We start from the raw sequence: 19,238 nt of genomic DNA on the forward strand, positions 1-19,238 counted from the left end.
GCCAAATGCAAGTATGACGTTGAATATATTAACCTGTGTGGACACTGAACTGATGACGAAGGAGGAATCTGGACCCTGTGGCTGGACCAGTTGGGAAGCACTGCCCCAGGGTAACTGTAAAGGCTCCAAATTTATGGTGCTTTAAGACGTAAAAATGATTGATTATATTTTTTTCTTCTTGTGACTTAAACATGACCATCCACAAATACCAGACGCCAATTATCTGTGCTCTGAAACGTTTTTTTCACAGACCTTTCAAAACACAAATATGGCATTAAGCCGTGTACAACATCCTGAAGTCTTTTTCTGACACGCTGTAAATCCCAAGCACAAGTACATATCTACCTGTCTTGTACTTTGGAAAATACTTTTGCCAGACAATGATCTATGTTGTGATTAAATGGATTTTCCAGATTATGATTTTTAGTTTTTTTGTTTTGTTTTGCAGATGCTCAAATAACCAAACCTCGACCTGTATTTCCCGGTCCTGGGCGGCCCCTTGTGACAAACATTCGTAATCATGTTACTCACAATTGATGACTGTATTCTAATAGCCAGGGGACCAGTGTTGTCTTCTCAGAAGTGTTATTCACCTCTCAGCTGCATCAACCGGGATACATAATTTATAGCAGGCCAAATGGAAACTGGAAACTCGCAGCTCTGCATCAGCCTCAGATGAAGACAACAGGAGGATTACACAGCACAAACATCCTTTTTTTTGCTTACTTCTCGACATAAAATAATCTTGAGCAGGTGGGACTCTAGTTTTTCATTTTGTAAAGCTCAAGAGGGAACCACCATCCGCCACACACACTGCAGGGCTGTTCGCCACACATAAAAGCTGAGAGGTGGTTTATTTGGACAGGGGCTCGTGGAGGTCCTTGAAACTCTGGTCGCCCTGTTTACTTTCCTTAGAAACTGTGAAGCGCTGGTGGACCTCTAAACACGACGTACAAAAATGAAATGCAGAGGAGGTCGAACTGGGGGAGACTGAATGAAAAGACCATATGGTGTACGAGGCTGATTGAAATGGAACAGGAAATGCACAAAGATCACTCCTACGAGGATAAAGAGGTGGTGGAGGGCCAGATTAGAAAACGCAGACACATGACGAGCATGCTGGATAAGGAAACCGGTAGCTTTTGTGGTTTGTAGCAGCTTGAATGGAGGATTGGCACAGATGGAGTACATGCCACACATTCCAACTTCAAGGGCAGCAGTTTCACCAAGAAACTTCAGAGTCGACAGTCATGGCAGAAGTAACTGCTACTTACTGCACGCAGAGGGAAAGTGACAGTGATGTGTATTTTGGCTCAAGACCCCTTAAAACAAAGCAGTAACTTCTTGTGACCCATCAGTTTGGACACGAGCGGTGCCACCAAGGGGAGATGTTTTTTCTTCCTACATTGTTTAAGGTATGAATATGTAAATGCAGTGTTTCTCAAATAAGGGTACACATACCCCTAGGGGCACTTTGGAGTACTGCAGGGGGTTAGTGAGATTTTTTTAAATGTTAATTTTAAAAATATCAGCTGTGCATACTTCCTCAAATAATTAAATCAATAAATAATATTTGCACCTTATAAAAAAAAAGATGCAGTTCAATGTAACCACAATGTGGCCTTAGTGCTACTGCATGATGACAAAACATTGTTAGTGATGGATTATTTGAAATACAGCCTTTTAGTATTTTTCAGTTACAAGGTTGTTGTTGTTAAGCAAATCAAATACTGATGGCGCTGTGCTGTGTTGGACCTCTTTATAGAGGCTTCAGCTTTATTCCACCAGGTGGCTTCCTTACCAGGCTCCAAGCGTTCACACTGAGCGGGGAAAAAACACTATTTAAAAAAATTCTACCCCCCTTTTAAAGTCCATGTAACTTAGAAATGCAATCATTTTTTTGAGCCCGTTTTGGTCACTTAATTGTGTGATGATTGTATTTCCTGTCTGTTGTGTTTTATTTCTATTTAACCCTTTGAAACCTGAAGCAACATCACTTTCCGTGTGCTGCTTTCAAAAGCCTTTAGTAGGTATTTAAACCTTCAAACTCTGGGCAAATTGGTTTAGTTTCTTTCAGAAACATGGGGAAAAAAAGGTAATGAGCAAGTTGATACGAATTGTCCCACCAATTGCAATTTTTTTAAATTTAATATTTATAAATTATATTTTATTTAACATTTAATATTTATAATTATCATAATTACATATGTACTTATTATGGTATACAATTATTAGAAGCACTCACTGCCTTCTTCCCATGGAAATCAAACCAATTTGCTCAGGTTTCGAAGGGCTCAGGTTTTGATCACGACATTCAGCATTTGACAAGAATAAAAAAAGGAAAAATGAGAATTAAAGCAAAAAGAAATAACATTTTTGGATAAATTTCATCAATATTGTTATATTCTTGCAATGCTTCTGATTCGTCTAATGCCATTTGGGTGTCCTGGCACCCAGGACGCAAACCACTTCTGTCATGGAACAAGAACGCTTTAAAGCCACTGAGACCTCAAAATAAGTGAAAAGAGCTACGGAAATATTAACAATGACCAACTTCATTATCTGTATCCAGAAGCCATTAAATGAACCACATCTCAAGGTTCCACCACTCCACTTAGTATTGAGCTGTGGTGGGTGCTGCTCAGTTAAAGGAATACATCACCGACAAAATGACCAAAAAATCAGCTTCTAATGCTGTGTTAACCTTGAATTAATGGAGAAAACTATTACACAGAACTTGTGCTGTATAATCCAAGTCTCAAGGGTCATTTTCTCGGTAATTCCCAAACATGCATTTCCACTGAAACATTATTTAAAACTGAACTGAAAATGATTTTTTTTTTTAATGCTGTCTCTGAAGCCAGACTCCAATGCGAAGGTTGTGTTTTTTAAAAGCAAAAATGCATGCGTTTGTGAAGTATGGAACATTTGAATGGATAAATAAGACTTGGATTATACAGCACAAGTTGTGTTTGAGTTTGTGAGCGCATGGCCCCAAGTAATCAATACGTTCATGTTTTCAATGGAAGCTTGAAAAACAAAAAAGTCTTCATGAATTCAAGGTAACACGCAATGACTAACTTATGTACAGAGTCATTTAGTGGGTGGGTTAGTCCTTTAAGTACAGGGCTTAATGGTTGTCTCCTGTCTATTATTTCATGACTCATATGTTGATTGTAGAGCAGACAGGCATACAGATGTGACAGGACCCCATTGTTCTCATCCACAGCTACACGTGCTTTGACCCTGTTGGTTTGGTCATCTCCACTCTGAGTAATTATTTTGATCCTCAGCACAATAATCATCTCAACAGCACAATTACATGCTCATATTACAGAACACTAACATGCAACCCCATCATGTTGCTCCTTGTTCTGTGCTGCAACACTGTGACCATAAAAATTACCGGCTTAGGTTGAAAAATACATATGTCCTATGCATTTTCAACAAACCACTCAAAAGCCTTAAAAAAAGGGGCCCGCAAGGAGCAGGCTAACACACACATCCACCATCATCCCTGAAGTACGGCTGAAGGAGACACTTGTGAGTATAGGTGGTCTATCAGTGGGTGTCCAAACATGTAATTTACCCTTCAGGCTGCGGGCCTGTAAAAAAAGATCTCTTGTAGTTGCCTTCTGACATTAACAAGGAAAATACTCCGCTTGATTGTAAGTTTGAGTGCAAAGCCGCAATTCAGCGGACGGCCAGGCTATAGTAAGGGAGGAATAAATAGTAAGGAATACTAAAAGGGCAGAAAAACCTTACTGGGCAAATTTTTCAATGATGGGTTCTGCTTCCCATTAAAGCAAACAGAGGCGAGCTGAGCCGCGGCCTTAAGGAGAGCAGTGCGGGCACCGAGGCAGCCAGCTAGACCACAGGAGGGGGAGATACAACATACTACAAATACTACACATAGTATATGTTGACATGCAGGCACAAGAGAGCAATTAGCAGCGTGCGGTAGACCAAGACTCGGTGGATCGTTTTGTTGTTTTGGTTTATTGTGCACATTGTTCTGTGGGCCAGTCCAGGGTGTAGAGACTGCAGATGTTCTCAGTATTTACTGTATCATAAGAAAGCCAAGTAGTCTTCTGACTACACTTCATTAGCAAACTGCTTTTTGCACAATCCTTTATTGAACAATTAACAAAATAGAATGCTGGAGGCTTAAAATTAAAAGACAGTATAGATTGTTTTTTTTTGTTTGTTTTTCTTTTTAAGGTCAATATCCCAACAATTCCCAGCAGACAATAGTGTTAGGAGCACATACTGAAAAGAGAGACATTATTGAAGCATTTCACCAGCACATTTCCTGACCAGCCATGAGAGACTGAGATAAAACTGTACAACAGAAAGCTCAAGGTGTCCGTTCAAAGTCCCCACTCCCAAACATTCTTCAAAAAAGGGGAAAGAAAAGTATGCAAATTAACAATGTCACAATTTGTGCAGATATGACTACAAAGCCAGCAGCACAACTGAGCTATCATTAAAGTTAGAAGATGTGTGTCGACCGTCTAAATGGCATGCCTCCGTCTCCTGCGTGGAATGAGTCGTGGACATGGGAACAAGACCTCGGATGGAGAAGGCAAAAATAAAGTTTGGATATATATACTGGAGGAAAGGCAGCAGGGCCTATATTAATGTGTCCTTTGGTTTACCTGGGGAAGGTTTCCGACTTTGGAACCCACAAGAAAAAGTCGATTTCTCAATTGCACCACATAATGATGTTAAATTACACAGAGGCTAAAAATAATTTAAGGTGAAATTATGTTATTTTGAAAAATGACTTAAATTTCACTTGAAACTGGGACTGAACCTGGTCAGTCTTTGTGAAGTTACAACCAAGCACCGTATGGGACGTGTTAAATTAAACACAGGAAAATGGTTTTACACTGCACTATCTCTGATCTGAGGCAGGAAACTGGGGACCAACCACCTTCTCACCTGTGTACCTTCGTTAATTAACTATGCGTGAGACAAAAAGGAGGACTTTTGTACACAAGCCGTGTGGAAATACTTGAGCTGATTACATTTTGTAAAGTGTTAATACTGAGATTCTGACACTGGTGGTTGGAATGAAATGGGTCTTGAGCAAAATAAAAAAAAAAAAAAGGAAAAATATGACCAAAAGAAAAATAAAATAAAATGGAAATAAATATCAAGCAAAGAACTATTTCAATTTTATTCATTGTTGTGCTTTAGCCTGTGTAATTTCTTTTCAAACACCAATTCAAATGCAAGCATCTTTTTTTAATCTGAAGGGAGCGAGAGCATGGGGACATCCAATAAATGATCAATGACAAAAAGAAAAAACATCTTTTAGTAACTCAAAACAAAATCACAATCAATGAATGATCCAAAAAAAGAAAAAAAAAAAAATCAATATCTTCAACAAAAAGCAAACACTATCTCCTTTTGTGCACATGTCCGGGGTTGGTTTTATGCAGAGCTTAGCACAGATGTAGTCCCACTTCCCCTCAATGCTCAGTTTCCCTCGACTAGGAGGAAATGCTGAGCCACAAAAGAGTAAATACATAGGTGTCAGGTACATTCCCCTAACTCCTCACAGACATTAGACTTGCTGTTGGCGCCTGATTAGGGTTAGACTTGTACACTGAGTGGAAAAAACATCACACGTTGAACCTAAGGCAGCCCCCGCTTTCTGCTGAGTTGGGGGGTAAGAGGGGTGATGTGGCTCAAAACTACACTGATAAGCCACCTATACACAGGTGGAACCTTTAGACAAGTAAAGACAAAAAAAAGAATGGATAGAGAAGGAAATGTACAAAGTAAACAAGGGCAGGTTTTGCAGTGGAATCTGTCTTGATTGGTTGCCATCTCTCCAGTGCAATAACTGAGGCTAAAAACTAGCGCGGCCCTTTAGGACCCAAACAAGTTTTCAGTCAGCTAGATTTTATTTTATTTTTTTTTTTTTATATATTTTTTTTTTTACATTTTAATCTAAATATTTGCAAAATATGCATTTGCCTGTCATATCGTAATCATCAATCAGTTTATACTTTGTGCACAGAAGCTTATTTGTTATTAAATTCTAAAGCGCATTAATATTTTTTTTTAGATAGTCTTTCTAAATCTAAACCCAGATACCATAACAAGGATCTCTCAAACAAGGAAGCTGTTCAGTTCTCGATGTACTACCCATGTTTTTTTTTTTTCTCCTGTTGTTGATGGCTCAAGTTGTACCGAGATTTAAAAGCATCATAAAAGTGAGGAAATGGAGGAGTTGTTTGTGTTGGTGGCAAAGAAGACAATCTGGCCTTGGGAGGAGAGACTCGTGATAATGCTGGTGCTGGGCCTGTTCAATGCACGAGGGCAAATTCAAATAGGCTTTTAAACTGCTGCAAATTCATTAGGCCAACAGTTCCCCCTTTAATAAAAGGCAAACACTGATATTTCTAGGTCATTTCCTTAGAAAAGGTAATTCAAACAAGAGAAGTTACCCCAGCGGTCCACTTGCAGCCTGTGGTAGATAGTTCTTCCTGTGTGTGAGTCCACTGTTTGCTATCTGAGCCGAGCTGCGGGCTCAGCGAGAGGTGAGCCTCAGGTCCTAACCTGTAAACCTCAACCCCACCTCTGTCTGTTCAACAGTCCTTTCCTCGCTGCTTTAAAAGTAAAAACAAAAAAGGACAAAACAAAAAAAGAAAAAACAGCAGTGGTGCACAGAGAAGAGAGAGAGCAGTCACAGGGAAACCTTTGTGAATGCAGCCTGTTTCTCTTCCTCCAAAAAGAAAAGAGACAAGGAAAAAGGTGTCGGAAAAGCTGGTTCTCAGGAAAGCGGGGACAGGAGGGAAGAAGAGGAAAATCTTGCAAGAGAACAAGTTGGGCAGTGTTCCTGTTCATTAGTTTTATATGTGTGTTTGTGTCATGTGTGGATGTACTGTCCTGTCAACGAGTGCATTTGGAGCATGTATGTCTGGTGTGCGTTGGTGGGTATATTCGGGGTATTCTTGCGTGTGTGTTGGGATGTGGATGCATGTGTCTACAGCAGGTCGACGCGGCGGTAGTACAGCAGGTAGGCGGTGCGCTCTGCAGTCTGCTTCACCACCTGGTACTGGTTGATGACCTTCACTGTCTGGTCGTCAATGCGCAGCCAGCCGTTAAGACCAATGTGGAAGACATCCGTGGTGTAATGACCGCCTGTCGCGCTGTTCCCATGGTGATAGACAACTGGTTGGGTTGAGAGATGGGGAAAAAGACATGAGAGGAATGTGGGATATTATATTTAAAAGGCATTACTCATCCGTTACTTCAAAGTTGGACAGTGCAGTATCAGCAGTTTTTATAATGAACGCTTAAGCCCAGAGGTTTACCCACAATGCAGTGCAGCATAGCTTAAATAGTAGATATTATGCCTTACAAACTTATATTTAAATGATTTTATACACCAAATTAAAATTGTGTGCTTAATGCTTTTGTTTTCTAACCTTATAAACTCTCTATAAAATCTCACTGCTCTAAAGTATGGGACTAAAAGCAGGATCAAGCTCAACTGATGACTTTAATGATTAATTACAAAGAGCTTTTACTCCAGCTGTGGATGAATTGTTTCTTGGAAAACTTAGCAAAACAAATACTTGTTCCAAAAACGTTTTAATCTTTGATTATGATCCCAAAGTATTTCCTGATGAGAAATGAAAGGATGACTGTCAACCAGATGTATTCAGGTTTGACACACAGAGGGACAGCCATTCTTAAAAGCACTCTTGGCAGCGTCGTTGTTTTGGGCCACACTGTGGTGGATTTACAGTTCCCACAGTGACAGTAAGTTACAAAACCGACATAATTACGACCTCCCTAAAAGCAAATCTAACAGTGCGACTGAAGTGCATAAACAACAAAACACAAACACACCTGCAAAGAGCCTGTAAGTTCTTTGGCCTTTCACAACTTTGCTCCGCACTCCAGAGGACAAGAGATCTGAAAGGAAATAATGGTTAGGAAAATCCACTGATTAGTAAAGCAAGATTTAAACCATAGTTTAAAGGTGTACTATGCAGGAATTGTGGGTTAACATTACTGTTTGTAAACTGTATCGCCCACAAAAGCGAAAGCCAAATGTAGATTAACATTTCTCCTCACTGTATTTGGAAAATCCTGCACAGTATACCTTCAAACTCTGACTAAAAACAGAAGGTGTTGCACCATGTTCTGCTGCAGGTAAAGTGAAATGTACAACATCATAACAGGGCTCAGATTAAAAAACTTAATTTAAAATCATTTTATATACAGACTTCACTGCAACATTGTTATCCTTGATTCATTCTGAACCTGATCCCTCCAAAGATGACTACAGCTATCCTACTTGAGCTATGCAAGATAATGATTTTGCAACCTGATTCAATCAGTGCGTAATGTTCTATCATTTTCATGAGTCACTCCCACAAGCTGAGCAGAGAGATCATTGCCCTAGAGAAGAACCACACCACAATAATTCTGAATATCAAAATGATTAGTCTCCCTCTGGGGAACCAACTTTTTAGAGTACAAATCGTACCAACAATTGAGGTTAATCTGGCCAACTCATGGAATTAATCATCTGAAACTAAAACTGAGAAACATGTTGATGTGTGTTTGATAACTTTGGCCCTTACTTATTTTTCTTAACATGTTTGCCTGCAAACACATACACATAATCCTAAAAAAGGACCTTGATGAGTCCACACTATGGTAACGAAGATAGAGTATAGTGATAGAATTTTCTCTGTTGGAAAACTTGCCCATATTTGTATGTTTTTGGTCAGTGCTGGTAAATTGAATAATCAGTTTCTATACACAGGCACTGTGCACTGTTCATGAACTTGGTGCAGACACTACACTTTTGTAAACACTAAAAGGCAATGGGTCAAGTTAAAGGTCTGGCCTGGTCGTAGAGGTCCATACCTTTGCTGATTTCCAGATCAACGGGGTAATCAATGTTCTTGGTCAGCTTCTGGCAGCCTCCAGTCTTCTCAAAAACAAATCTCTTGAGATGGAGCACCAGCACAGGGGGGAGCTCCTCCAGAGTCACCCTCCGACTGATCTCAATCTGAGGACGTGGACAGAAAGACAAGGAGAAGTTCAGTGAGAAAAGGTTCCCTTATTGTAATAAAACAATACAAATATTTGTATATTGTGTTGACTTGGGATAAAACCCAATAAAACTTCTGATAAACAAAACAGTTCAGAGAACGGAACAACTACAGAACAAGCACTTTGTAAATACAACAGCGTGCTGGGCTCTTCCAAGTATTGACTCATAAATCATTTAGTTTCGGGGCTGTTAAAAGCACAAAAGAGAAGAGCTTGGCTGTAAAAAAAAATGTACTGTCTTTGAAATGACAAAAAACAGAATGATCGGTTACAAAAACAAAAGAAAAAGAAATCCAAAGATGCCCATTATACATCTGTAGAGCAGATTGTCCCTGCAGCAGCTGTTTTATTTTAATGTTCAATCACTGAACCATTTTAAGACAAGTGTTTTCTTCAGGAGTTTTGAGTTCTTGTGTTCTCAGAGCCAAGGAAATAATTAGAAATATTCAGAGAAAATTCACAGTTTAAATGAAGATTTACGCCATTTACCATGTGAAGCCGACAATACTCTTTATCTAAACGTAAAACCATCAGTCCACATGCCGAGAAAAGAGCAGGAGCATTTTACCACTTAAATTTCTTTGTAATTTGTTAACATGTGACACTAACTAATTAACTATACCACAGCCTGACAATGTACTGTATTCATACCTCCTGCTTGGTTTTTGTGGTGTAGCCCTGGACTGACTCTCTGGCCACCAAGGTCTCCAGAGCCTCCTGGACTGTGCGTATCTTCTCTGACTGGATGTCCAGCTGCAGGGTAAAGAAAGGCTGCAGAGTGGCCGACTCTTTAGAGTTTTGTTGATACACCACCGATCTGGCAAAGAAACAAAACACCAGGTTAGATATAAGAAGATACAAGAAATTAGCTTACTAGGAATAACCATTAGATTATTTATGATGCTGAATTTTACAATCCAGTCATTCAAAAAAGGAAACTTAAATCAAATGGTCAACACTGGTATCATCAAACGACTGGACCTTATTTATTATTACAAGCATATCCTGACTGCAGCATCTCACCTCCAAATTTGAAAGAAAAAAATCGAAATCTTATATTCTGACTGCTTCTGACAGACAAATGCTTCCCTTAAAAAGACTTCAATATTAAAAAATAATTTTCAAACTGTAAACGTGAATCACAAACTAAATACTTGTGCCTGAAATGCCCCTGGGTTACAGCCAGGCTCAGTAGGCGTACACACCACACTCTGTAAACATACACTCCTGTATTCCATTTCTCTCTGGTTGCAACCATTTCTGAGAAAATAATCCTTTAAGACACTGTGCGACCAGCGTAGACCAGGACTGTGCCAGACCAGAACCTCACAGAACATATCATTTCGGCAGGCTACATCCACACAGGTTCTTTCCAATTTGTCTGAAAGTTAAGACCTTTGTTTGTGAATGTGTGCCCCACGTCTTGCTGTCCAGACTTCAGACCACAAGCGGCACACAGTGGCTGTTATGCTGAAGGACTGTGGTGCTAGCTGGACAAAAGCTGAGGATGGCTGGTGGCAGAGTGATTTGTGACGCCAATGTGAACGGAGGTCAAAAACCTTGAATCAGATGCTGCATAACCAGCGCAGGGTGCACACATGAAGATGACAATTATCTCCTGGAGTTGGCGTACTGACTGGGAACAGAAGCCGTAACCATAAAGAGGATGAAGCTCTGTTATGACATATCTGAGAAACTATGTACAAAGAAATTAAACAACTCCAAAAAAAGGATGAAAACATATGTCAGTGTTATCTTGCGGGCACATACTTTCAGTTGTCAACACAGTGATATGCCAATTATTATTTTAGCAGATACTGTTGACGATTCATTGAAACATATCGATTCTCCATATTTGTTTTTTGGTACAATTGTACCTGCTGCACTTTCATTATCGAGACAACACTAATAGCAAATCATTCCTGAATCGCAAGAGGTGCATTTTCAGTTTCACAAATCAAATGTTCCTTCTACTATTCCTGTCTCTTGTGACAAAAGCACAACAGACTGTCTGAATAGGAGCAGGAAGTTGCTGTACCACGCCTAGGAAGGGAGACTATCACAGTAACACAGCTCCCATGGTAACGTGGACTTAGTTTTACACAACTGATTTACAAAGAATGCATCTCACGATATGACAACACAAATACATCATGTTTAAACTTGTGCATCCTTCCCTCCCATGTATTTGCATAGCATGTGCTTACATATAAAATCAAATGTTTTACAACGACGAGCCAGTAAATGATTACTGAGCTCACTTTACGCTAGAACCACCACGGGTTTAAACTGACCCATTTTTCTCTCATAAGTGTATGTAGCTCTTTTAATCATGACCCATTTATCATGCCAGCACTCTACTTTGTGCGAAACAGTGTTATTAAAACATATCCTAAGGTAACGTGGTTCTTGAGCAAAGAAGAAAAAAGTACTGTACAGGGAAATCCAACACGAGTGTAGCATCATGGAGCACTTTGTAAACTTATGAGAGCAAAAACTCATCACTTAGAAAACAGCACACAGGTTCACCAGCCATGAGAATTTCTTCATTTCTTCAGGTAATTATTTTCACTTCACACAAAAATGTGTTTCTGAAACACATCTCAACGATCTGTCAACGTACCTGATGTGCCCACCAAATATGTCAGTGATGGGTGTGCGGACAAAGTCAGCTTGGCGAGTGATGGAAGTCTTGTTTCTGGGGCCAACTTGCTCCCACTCGTCCTCACTACCTTCTTCCTCCTTATCAGCCACATCTTCCTCCACACCTGGCTGGGACTCCGGCCCATTGGGAGTGGGAGCTTCTGCTCAGAAACACACAGAAGAAAAAACACTTTAGAGGTCAAATGATCGAAGCACTTCAGACGGCTTTGAGGTAAGCAAAATGAACTCCTCTCCTGAATCCCATGTCCTTTTACAAGTTGCAGAAAATTCAAAAGCACTTCAGCTGATGTGACAATGACTGGAAGATGACAGAGGTTTCATTTTAAACCTGTAAACTACTTGTTAAAGCTGTCATTCGGACCTGTGTGGTGGAGTGCATATTAATCACAGTGTGACAGACTGTTGAGAAATGTTAGGTTTGTCAGGTCACATCTACTCTGTTGCAAGTGTTCATGTTAAACCAACAATAAACAGCACAAAAAACTTTACAAACTCAACAACAGATGCTCAGTTGACTTTGCTGCAGTTTGAGTCAACAGAAAGTAATTAAAAATTCATCTTAAACTTAAACACAGAGAAGCACAATGACATTCAACGAATACAGCCAATTAAATGATATCTGCAATGATCTCATCTTCCTTGTGATATGGTCTGGATATTAAAGTGGTAAAAGATGCTTACTCTCTTCCTGAGGCGAGATTAGTTTTTTCAAAGCCAGCATCTCCTCGTGCAGTCCATTGAGAGTGAAGCCAAGATACTCCTCCGCATCCTCTTGTCGACCCTGCAAGTGAAGCACCAGGACATCAACACGAATTAAAGTACTCTACCAAGAATGTTTACTGTCAAATAAAACACCAGTTTATTATGAATGTGCGTACACAGTCATTCAGTGAGGTAAACAGACAGGGAAGCATGTTTTACAATCGAGACAGGATGAGTGTAAGCCTCATTAAAGAGCAAAAGATAACTATCTCGCAATGTTTGTGTAATTTCATTCATTAAAACTGAATCAGAATCAACTCAGCATGTGAAACTGCCTTTATTCAGGTGAGTAGACAAATATTAAGCTGAAAAATGTGCATTAAAAAAAGGACAAGGACATTCGCTTCAAGAACTGTATGTTCCAGAGGAAGTGTGTTCAAAGAGTGTGATCATTAAAAAAACCTGCAACACCTTGACACATTGCTTTGCAGTGAATGTGTGTTTTATCCAGAGGCAGCATGGTTTACCTTCTCGGAGAGACTTGACTTGATGAGAGTGAGGAGTCTATAAATGTAGGTCGGTTCAAAAGGTACACCGGGCCGAATGTCTTTCATGACCTTATCACCAACAGCTGTGGACATAGATTAAAATCACATGAGTGATGCCGACAGAAAGCAAAACCAAATGTTCTTCGGCTGTCTAACAGAGGGGTGTCAAACTCATGTTAGTTCACGTTAAGTGCAATTTCAACAATATGTCAACGGTTTTTCACTGTTATTACATGTGTACTTTTCCATACATTTCCACTCCTGTGTAGTTATACTGCCATCACCACACCAACTACGGAGGAAGCTACTGAGGAAGCAGGTTAACTTATCCCCCACCTTACAAATTAGGATGCATTGATTGTGAAATTCTGGGTCAATACCAACTTAAAAAAGAACAACAACTTGGCAGATAGTTGATGCTGATTTCTTTGTTGTTGCTGTTTATTTTGTTATCATTGATTCATCCCTTTTGTGCCAGGGAAACAAGGAAATCTTCTTTATAAACAATAACTGAGCTGTTTTAAAGTCATTGAGCCCTCCATTACCTTTGAATAAGCACAAATTTCATCACACACATTTGTCAAACAACCTTTAAAATAACATTCTTTCATATAAAAACGTTTCTGACTTGATACATCATAATTACTTTCTCTAGTATCTTTTTTTTATATTGCTGGGAAAACAACATCAAAGTTCTCTCAAACAACTGTATTTATTCAAGTTTTACAAAATTACAACTGAACACATCATGAAAACGCTAAAATTTACCATGCCATTACTCATTTTAAACAAATAGCGCATGAACGCATCATAAAGCAACTCGATGCAATCTCTGTGAGCAGTTCGTTCTGGCCACTGGCTGCTAACCGCTAACCCTAACAAGCTCTCCTCCTGCTGATGGTAACACAGATTTGTAATTCACAATGTAGCATTCGGGTAAAATAAACAGGTGTATCCCCTGACGTGTCAATGGTGAGTTTACTGCATCCTTTTGTCTCAAAGGTGCCCTAGGTAAGAATGTGTTTCGGACAGACAGAAGTCTGTCCGAAACACATTTTCTATTGTCTCAAGGATGCCGTTTGTCTTAAACTCTGCTTTTTAGCCCGCCCAAATTCAATATGACGCAACAGAAAAACACTGACCACTGCCATTGGTGAATATCTTATTTGCGATAGGCTGATGACAGTCAATAAGGAGAATATCAGCCAATACCAATGTACAGCCAATGAAGTGGTGCATCCCTACAAAACATTTACAAATCAAAAGATTTAGCAAAAGGGCAAACATTAATATGTCTGATACAGATTATTTTTCACTAAAGCTGCTGTATGAAAATGTTTTGCACAATGTTCAGTATGTTCAACCATGACCACATTAGGTATTCTTAATTTTTTAAGACCCTCTATTGTGCTCAGGGTGGAAAGCAGCATTTTAAATTAAGCAGGCTACTCAGTGTTTAACTTGCCCCTGAAACTTGGCACTTTTTAGCCTTCTCAAGTGCATCAATATAAAGTGTGCAAAGTAATCCAGTGAGCCAGATTGGACCCTTTAGTGGGCCAGTTCTGGCTCCCGGGCCATATGTTTGACAGCCATTGTCTGATATCTTACCTTGCTGTTTGGCTTTAGATGGCACAGGCATGTTGTTGAACTCGTTCACCAGCCTTACGCTGTCAGAGATAAAGAAACAACTGTGATGTCTCTGAGCAAAACATGTTTTAACAATTTGATATCAGGTTGCAGAAATTCTACTTACAAGTTGTCCATCATGGGTGTGGAGGTGCACGGTCTCTGCGTTTCATTATGCAGAGGAATGGACTTCATCAGGTGATACATGGGAGGGCACGCAATCAGGGCCTGTAGGGTCTGAGTTTACAGAGTCAGGGAGGAAAGCAGTGTGGAGGAAAAGTTACATGACAAGCTGCTCTAATACTTTAGTTTGATACCAATGGATGAATATGGTCTAAGTTAATGGTGTTATTTTTTCCTAGACATTGAGGTCTTGAATTTGAGATTTTGTTATTTTTTCCAATCTAACCAAATCATATTTTTACCAGCCTCCCTAAAACACCACCATGATTATTAATGGACTACATGTTTTGAGCTTTCCTGAAAAGAAAAATTGCATTTTCCTGGCTTCAGAGGAAATTTCCAGGCAGAGCTGAAACTCACTCAGCAAGTGTGTGCCAAAGACAAACAAACACGTTTCACAATGGCACGGTATTTCTAAAACACATACCAGCCTGCCTGAGACTTGATAACATTTATCCTTTGTGCTATTTGGCTTGGCACCAACATGAGAGCGAGTTAGATTACCAACGACCAAACATAAATGTGTAAACGCAGTGCTGAGGGGTTAGGTATAGCAAAAAGGCAGAGTGAAAGGATACAGCGTTGATATAGCACCAGTTTCCCTTGTTGATCAGTCCTCTCGGCTGCAAAGACACTGGTTTATGTATCAACTTCACATTCTCAATAAGTTCTGGGGATTCAAACAGACACAATGTTCTTAAACAGGGTAGCTTTGTACAACTCCAACACACAATGACAACCCACGTCAGTAATGTCAGTCATTAACACAATGATACAGTGGTGAATTTTACATATATAGTCCTAAATCACAAGAAATACATTCTTATTTTCACAAATGTTCCTTCTGCTATTCCTGCCTCTTGTGACAACAGCACCAGAAACTGTGTGAATAGGAGCAGGAACTTGCTGTACCACGCCTAGGAAGGGAGACTGTCATTCAGTAACACAGCTCCCATGGTAACGTGGACTTTGTTTTACGCAACTGATCTATGGAAGAGAAAATCATTGATTTTTGTCTCTGTAGCTGTGACTGCAAGACCAACGACATACACACATTAGACAACACAAATAATAGATCATCAGTACGTTCAAGCATATGCATCTTTCCTCTGTACATATAGCATGTACTTATAGGTAAATAATTCAACTATCACTTCACAAAAACACTTCGGATTATCACAACAAGTCAGTAACAGGTGGGCTGATTACTAAACTCAATTTATAATGGCACCACCATGGTTTTGAAACGACCCATTTCACTTCTGTAAATGTATGACTGAACACATTCAAATAAAAATGGTTAAATGCACAGTATTCAAAACAGCCCGTAATCCCATCTGCCTGTAATCACATTGCGGATTACAGTCTATAGTCTCACTATGTTGCAGCACTCCCCAACAGAGCAAACAATTAAGAGTCTACAGGGTCAATACGGGTCACTGGCGCTTTTCAAAATGTCATTCCAGTGGATCTAGAGCTTTAAAATATCTAGAATTGACTGATGGCTGTCAAGCTAGGAAAATCATGTTCTGCAGATAAAGATACAGCCACAAGGTTTTCTGTGTCATATGCATGCATAAGATTTACATCTCTAAAAGAAACACACCGTTACAGTAAAAAGAATACTTTGCATACCAAATTACACCCTATAAGGGCTGGGCATCTAAGAAGAGAAGACAGTGTGCTGAAAATGTGCTTTTTTGATTAACAGGATTACGTTCAAAGTGGAGCTTCAAAGTCAAAGTGTGCGGGATAGACAAACAAAAAGAAGGTCCCCCGTCAGCAACCCAAACTTGTATATACATGCAGCATAATCAGATGTAACTAAAACAGACAAATACTGCACACTGCTTTTAAAAGACAGAAACCAAAATTTAAAAGAAACAGTTGAGTGACTTCACATGGCACAGCCAAACACTTTGTTTGCAAGTTCTTAAATAAATGAACCCAGAAGAGATCTCAAATCAAACTAAACCCTGCTTGTTTGTGTGTTCACTGCAACTGATCCTCCTCCACATGAAGCCAAACCATAATGGCTTGGCTTCGATTTATTTTGTAGCCTTACTTGATCAATGAGATGTTTCAAGAAATCCCTCTATCCTCTTTTGGCTAAAATTCTATTGTTTTTCTTGAATGAATGTTGAAGCTGTGATTCTGCAGACTCTACAGCATCAGTGCCAGTTTTGTGTTGTGTTGTGTTGTGTTAGGTTGTTATGTCCTCAAGATACACAAAAGAGTTTGACATCTCCCTTTCTCTTGGAGTTAAGCATCTCAAACTTTATCTAAAATGCAGCTAAAAGGAAAAGTTTGGCTATTCATTAATGGTATGTATGATATCTAAACTGCACCCTGACGTAATGGTCCAACAACCTCACCACAATGTGAAATATGAACCATACATTCGCACACAACATGCTGTATGTCCCTCTTTAAATATCACAATTAAGGGGACACATATACATACTGTCCAAACAAAGATAGTTCTAGAAGATCCAAGATAAAGAAACCATCCACCTTACTGCATTCACAAGGCTTGCTTATACTAGTGCTGGCTGATGAGATGAAGTGGGTTACACAAATGTGACTAATGACTTAACATCTGACAGCTATTCTAAATGTAGCACCACCATCTAGTGTTCATTTCTTGAATTTCTTGCACATGAGAGCAACATGTTTATAACATTTCCCTGTGGCAAGGAGTAATTGGGCAATTTGGGCAGCTCATATATGAATATATAGCATAATCAACAGCAGAATATTAAGTTTGGTTACTTATCACTTCTACTCTTTTCAAACAACATGTTTAAAACTTTATACTCACACAGGAACACAAAGAGTAGGAACAGTACAATTGTCTCAACATTGCCACCAAGTGGAGGGGGAGAAAATTTCGCATTAATGCACGTCTCTCGCTACAAAGCACTAAAAGCTTAAAAAACCCCATAAAAAAACCCCCAACATGATACAAGTAAGATGGGCTGGTTTAAAAGATACACAATGAGCATCATAATATAATACCTGCAAGTTTAGGGGCCATAGGATCCTCTGAAACGTGGACAGGGCCTTCTTTGACCTCCCCAACTTTCTCGGGCTGCTCTGGCGTAGCGAGGGAGGGAGACACAACTTCCACAACATTCTTTACCTCCACAAAGGCCTGAGGGCCCCCAGGCAGAGGCTTGGAGTTGTGGAAGAGGCTAGCCCAAGATTTGGGGAGGTTGGCAGTAGGTGCAGCTGGAATCACAGGCGAATGGGCCTGCTCTGTCACTACTGACTGGGCAGCGGAGTCTGGGCAGACCTGCTGAGCCTGTTCCCCACTCTCACAGTCTTCTTTGTGTTCATCTGCACTGACGGGAGTATCAGGCTCTGCTAACCCATTGGCCACCCCGCTGTCTGCTAGCTCCCTTCCCTCCAGTTCAGTAGTCGTAATGGAAGTGGTGACAGAGGGGGTGGCCACAGCAGCTGAAGGAGGAAGAGGGGATTTGGAGCGTGGGCTGTGTGGAGTATCTGAAAGTTCGGGGCTCTGTGGAGCCAAATGATCTGGCTGCTGATCTGCAGTCCTCGGTCCCTCTGTCATCCCTCTGCTTTGAGAGGAGGATGAAGAGGAGGAAGTTGCATTGTTGCCATCTGATAAAGAGGCAGCTCCACTTGTTAAGTCCAAAGAAGAGTCATCAGGGCTATCACAAGTCCTCTGATTGGCAGTGGATGTGGGGGCAAACTTGGCTGCTGCCACAGCAGCTGTAGATGTTGCCGTGGAGACAGGTCCAGGGGTGGAAAGTTCAGCCCCTGATAATGCCTTACCGTCCACATCTTCAGCAATGTGGTGTGGGCCGCCCATTGCATGTCCGTTCACCAGTGCTGTCACAGGCGTCCCATCTGCTGCACTGCTGCTGTTACTGCCCGTTGACGGGTCCAGGTAGTTGTAATACCCCGGCGGTCGCTTTTTCTTTTTCTTCCTCTCTCGCTGTCCCAGGCTGCCAGGGAGTCCGTCCATGTCCTGGCAGGCCTGGTGATTGTCCATGGCTGAGGCCTCAGAGTCAGGGCCATCCAGCGAGTTGAAGTCAGCTCCATCAGGGACATCAGCTGCTGGAGGAGCCGTCTGTTGAGCCTTCTGGGCCGGCTGGCAGCCCAGGATGAACTCTGGAGCCTGGGGGTTCAGGGTGCTCGACACCTTGAACAAAGGATCGTTCACCCCAACAGGCTTGGAGTCCATCACCTCGTCAACACCAAACTCAATGCGTTGATAGTCTTCTGCTGCAGATAACATTTCAATCAATTAGAAACACAAAGTTTTGGCTTCAAATTCAGTCTATAATTAAAACACACACTTTTGTATTTTACTCTCTGCTGAGGAGTTTGTTTCTAAGTCCTTATTTCTGAACAACTAAGCCATCATCCAACAGAGGTCGTGGGAGCTCAGTGACAGTA

At 40.5% G+C, this 19,238-nt stretch overlaps 1 protein-coding gene and 1 long non-coding RNA gene across 5 annotated transcripts in view; one reads left to right on the top strand and one right to left on the bottom strand.

The window, feature by feature from the left end:
* Positions 1-5,781, top strand: LOC126395672 (uncharacterized). Its single transcript, XR_007570485.1, has 2 exons — positions 1-110; positions 449-5,781. It is a non-coding gene; the product is annotated as an uncharacterized LOC126395672 (long non-coding RNA).
* The window catches only part of usp10 (ubiquitin specific peptidase 10), a 25,927-nt gene continuing 11,857 nt past the window's right edge, over positions 5,169-19,238 (bottom strand). For 2 of the 4 annotated variants that reach the window (XM_050053234.1, XM_050053069.1), the window contains 11 exons: positions 17,832-19,061; positions 15,392-15,483; positions 14,758-14,867; positions 14,613-14,671; positions 12,984-13,087; positions 12,436-12,535; positions 11,714-11,894; positions 9,742-9,907; positions 8,902-9,046; positions 7,873-7,938; positions 5,169-7,188 (listed from right to left, as the gene is read on the bottom strand). In XM_050053234.1, the coding sequence (XP_049909191.1) occupies positions 7,001-7,188; positions 7,873-7,938; positions 8,902-9,046; positions 9,742-9,907; positions 11,714-11,894; positions 12,436-12,535; positions 12,984-13,087; positions 14,613-14,671; positions 14,758-14,867; positions 15,392-15,483; positions 17,832-19,061 (2,441 nt within the window). In that variant the 3' untranslated portion in view covers positions 5,169-7,000. Of the gene's footprint in view, positions 7,189-7,872; positions 7,939-8,901; positions 9,047-9,741; positions 9,908-11,713; positions 11,895-12,435; positions 12,536-12,983; positions 13,088-14,612; positions 14,672-14,757; positions 14,868-15,391; positions 15,484-17,831; positions 19,065-19,238 lie in introns of all 4 variants that reach the window. The other 2 variants (XM_050053152.1, XM_050052983.1) reach the window with 1 other exon arrangement.

The sequence above is a fragment of the Epinephelus moara genome, chromosome 1, assembly GCF_006386435.1.
Source record: "Epinephelus moara isolate mb chromosome 1, YSFRI_EMoa_1.0, whole genome shotgun sequence".
NCBI lineage: Eukaryota > Metazoa > Chordata > Actinopteri > Perciformes > Serranidae > Epinephelus > Epinephelus moara.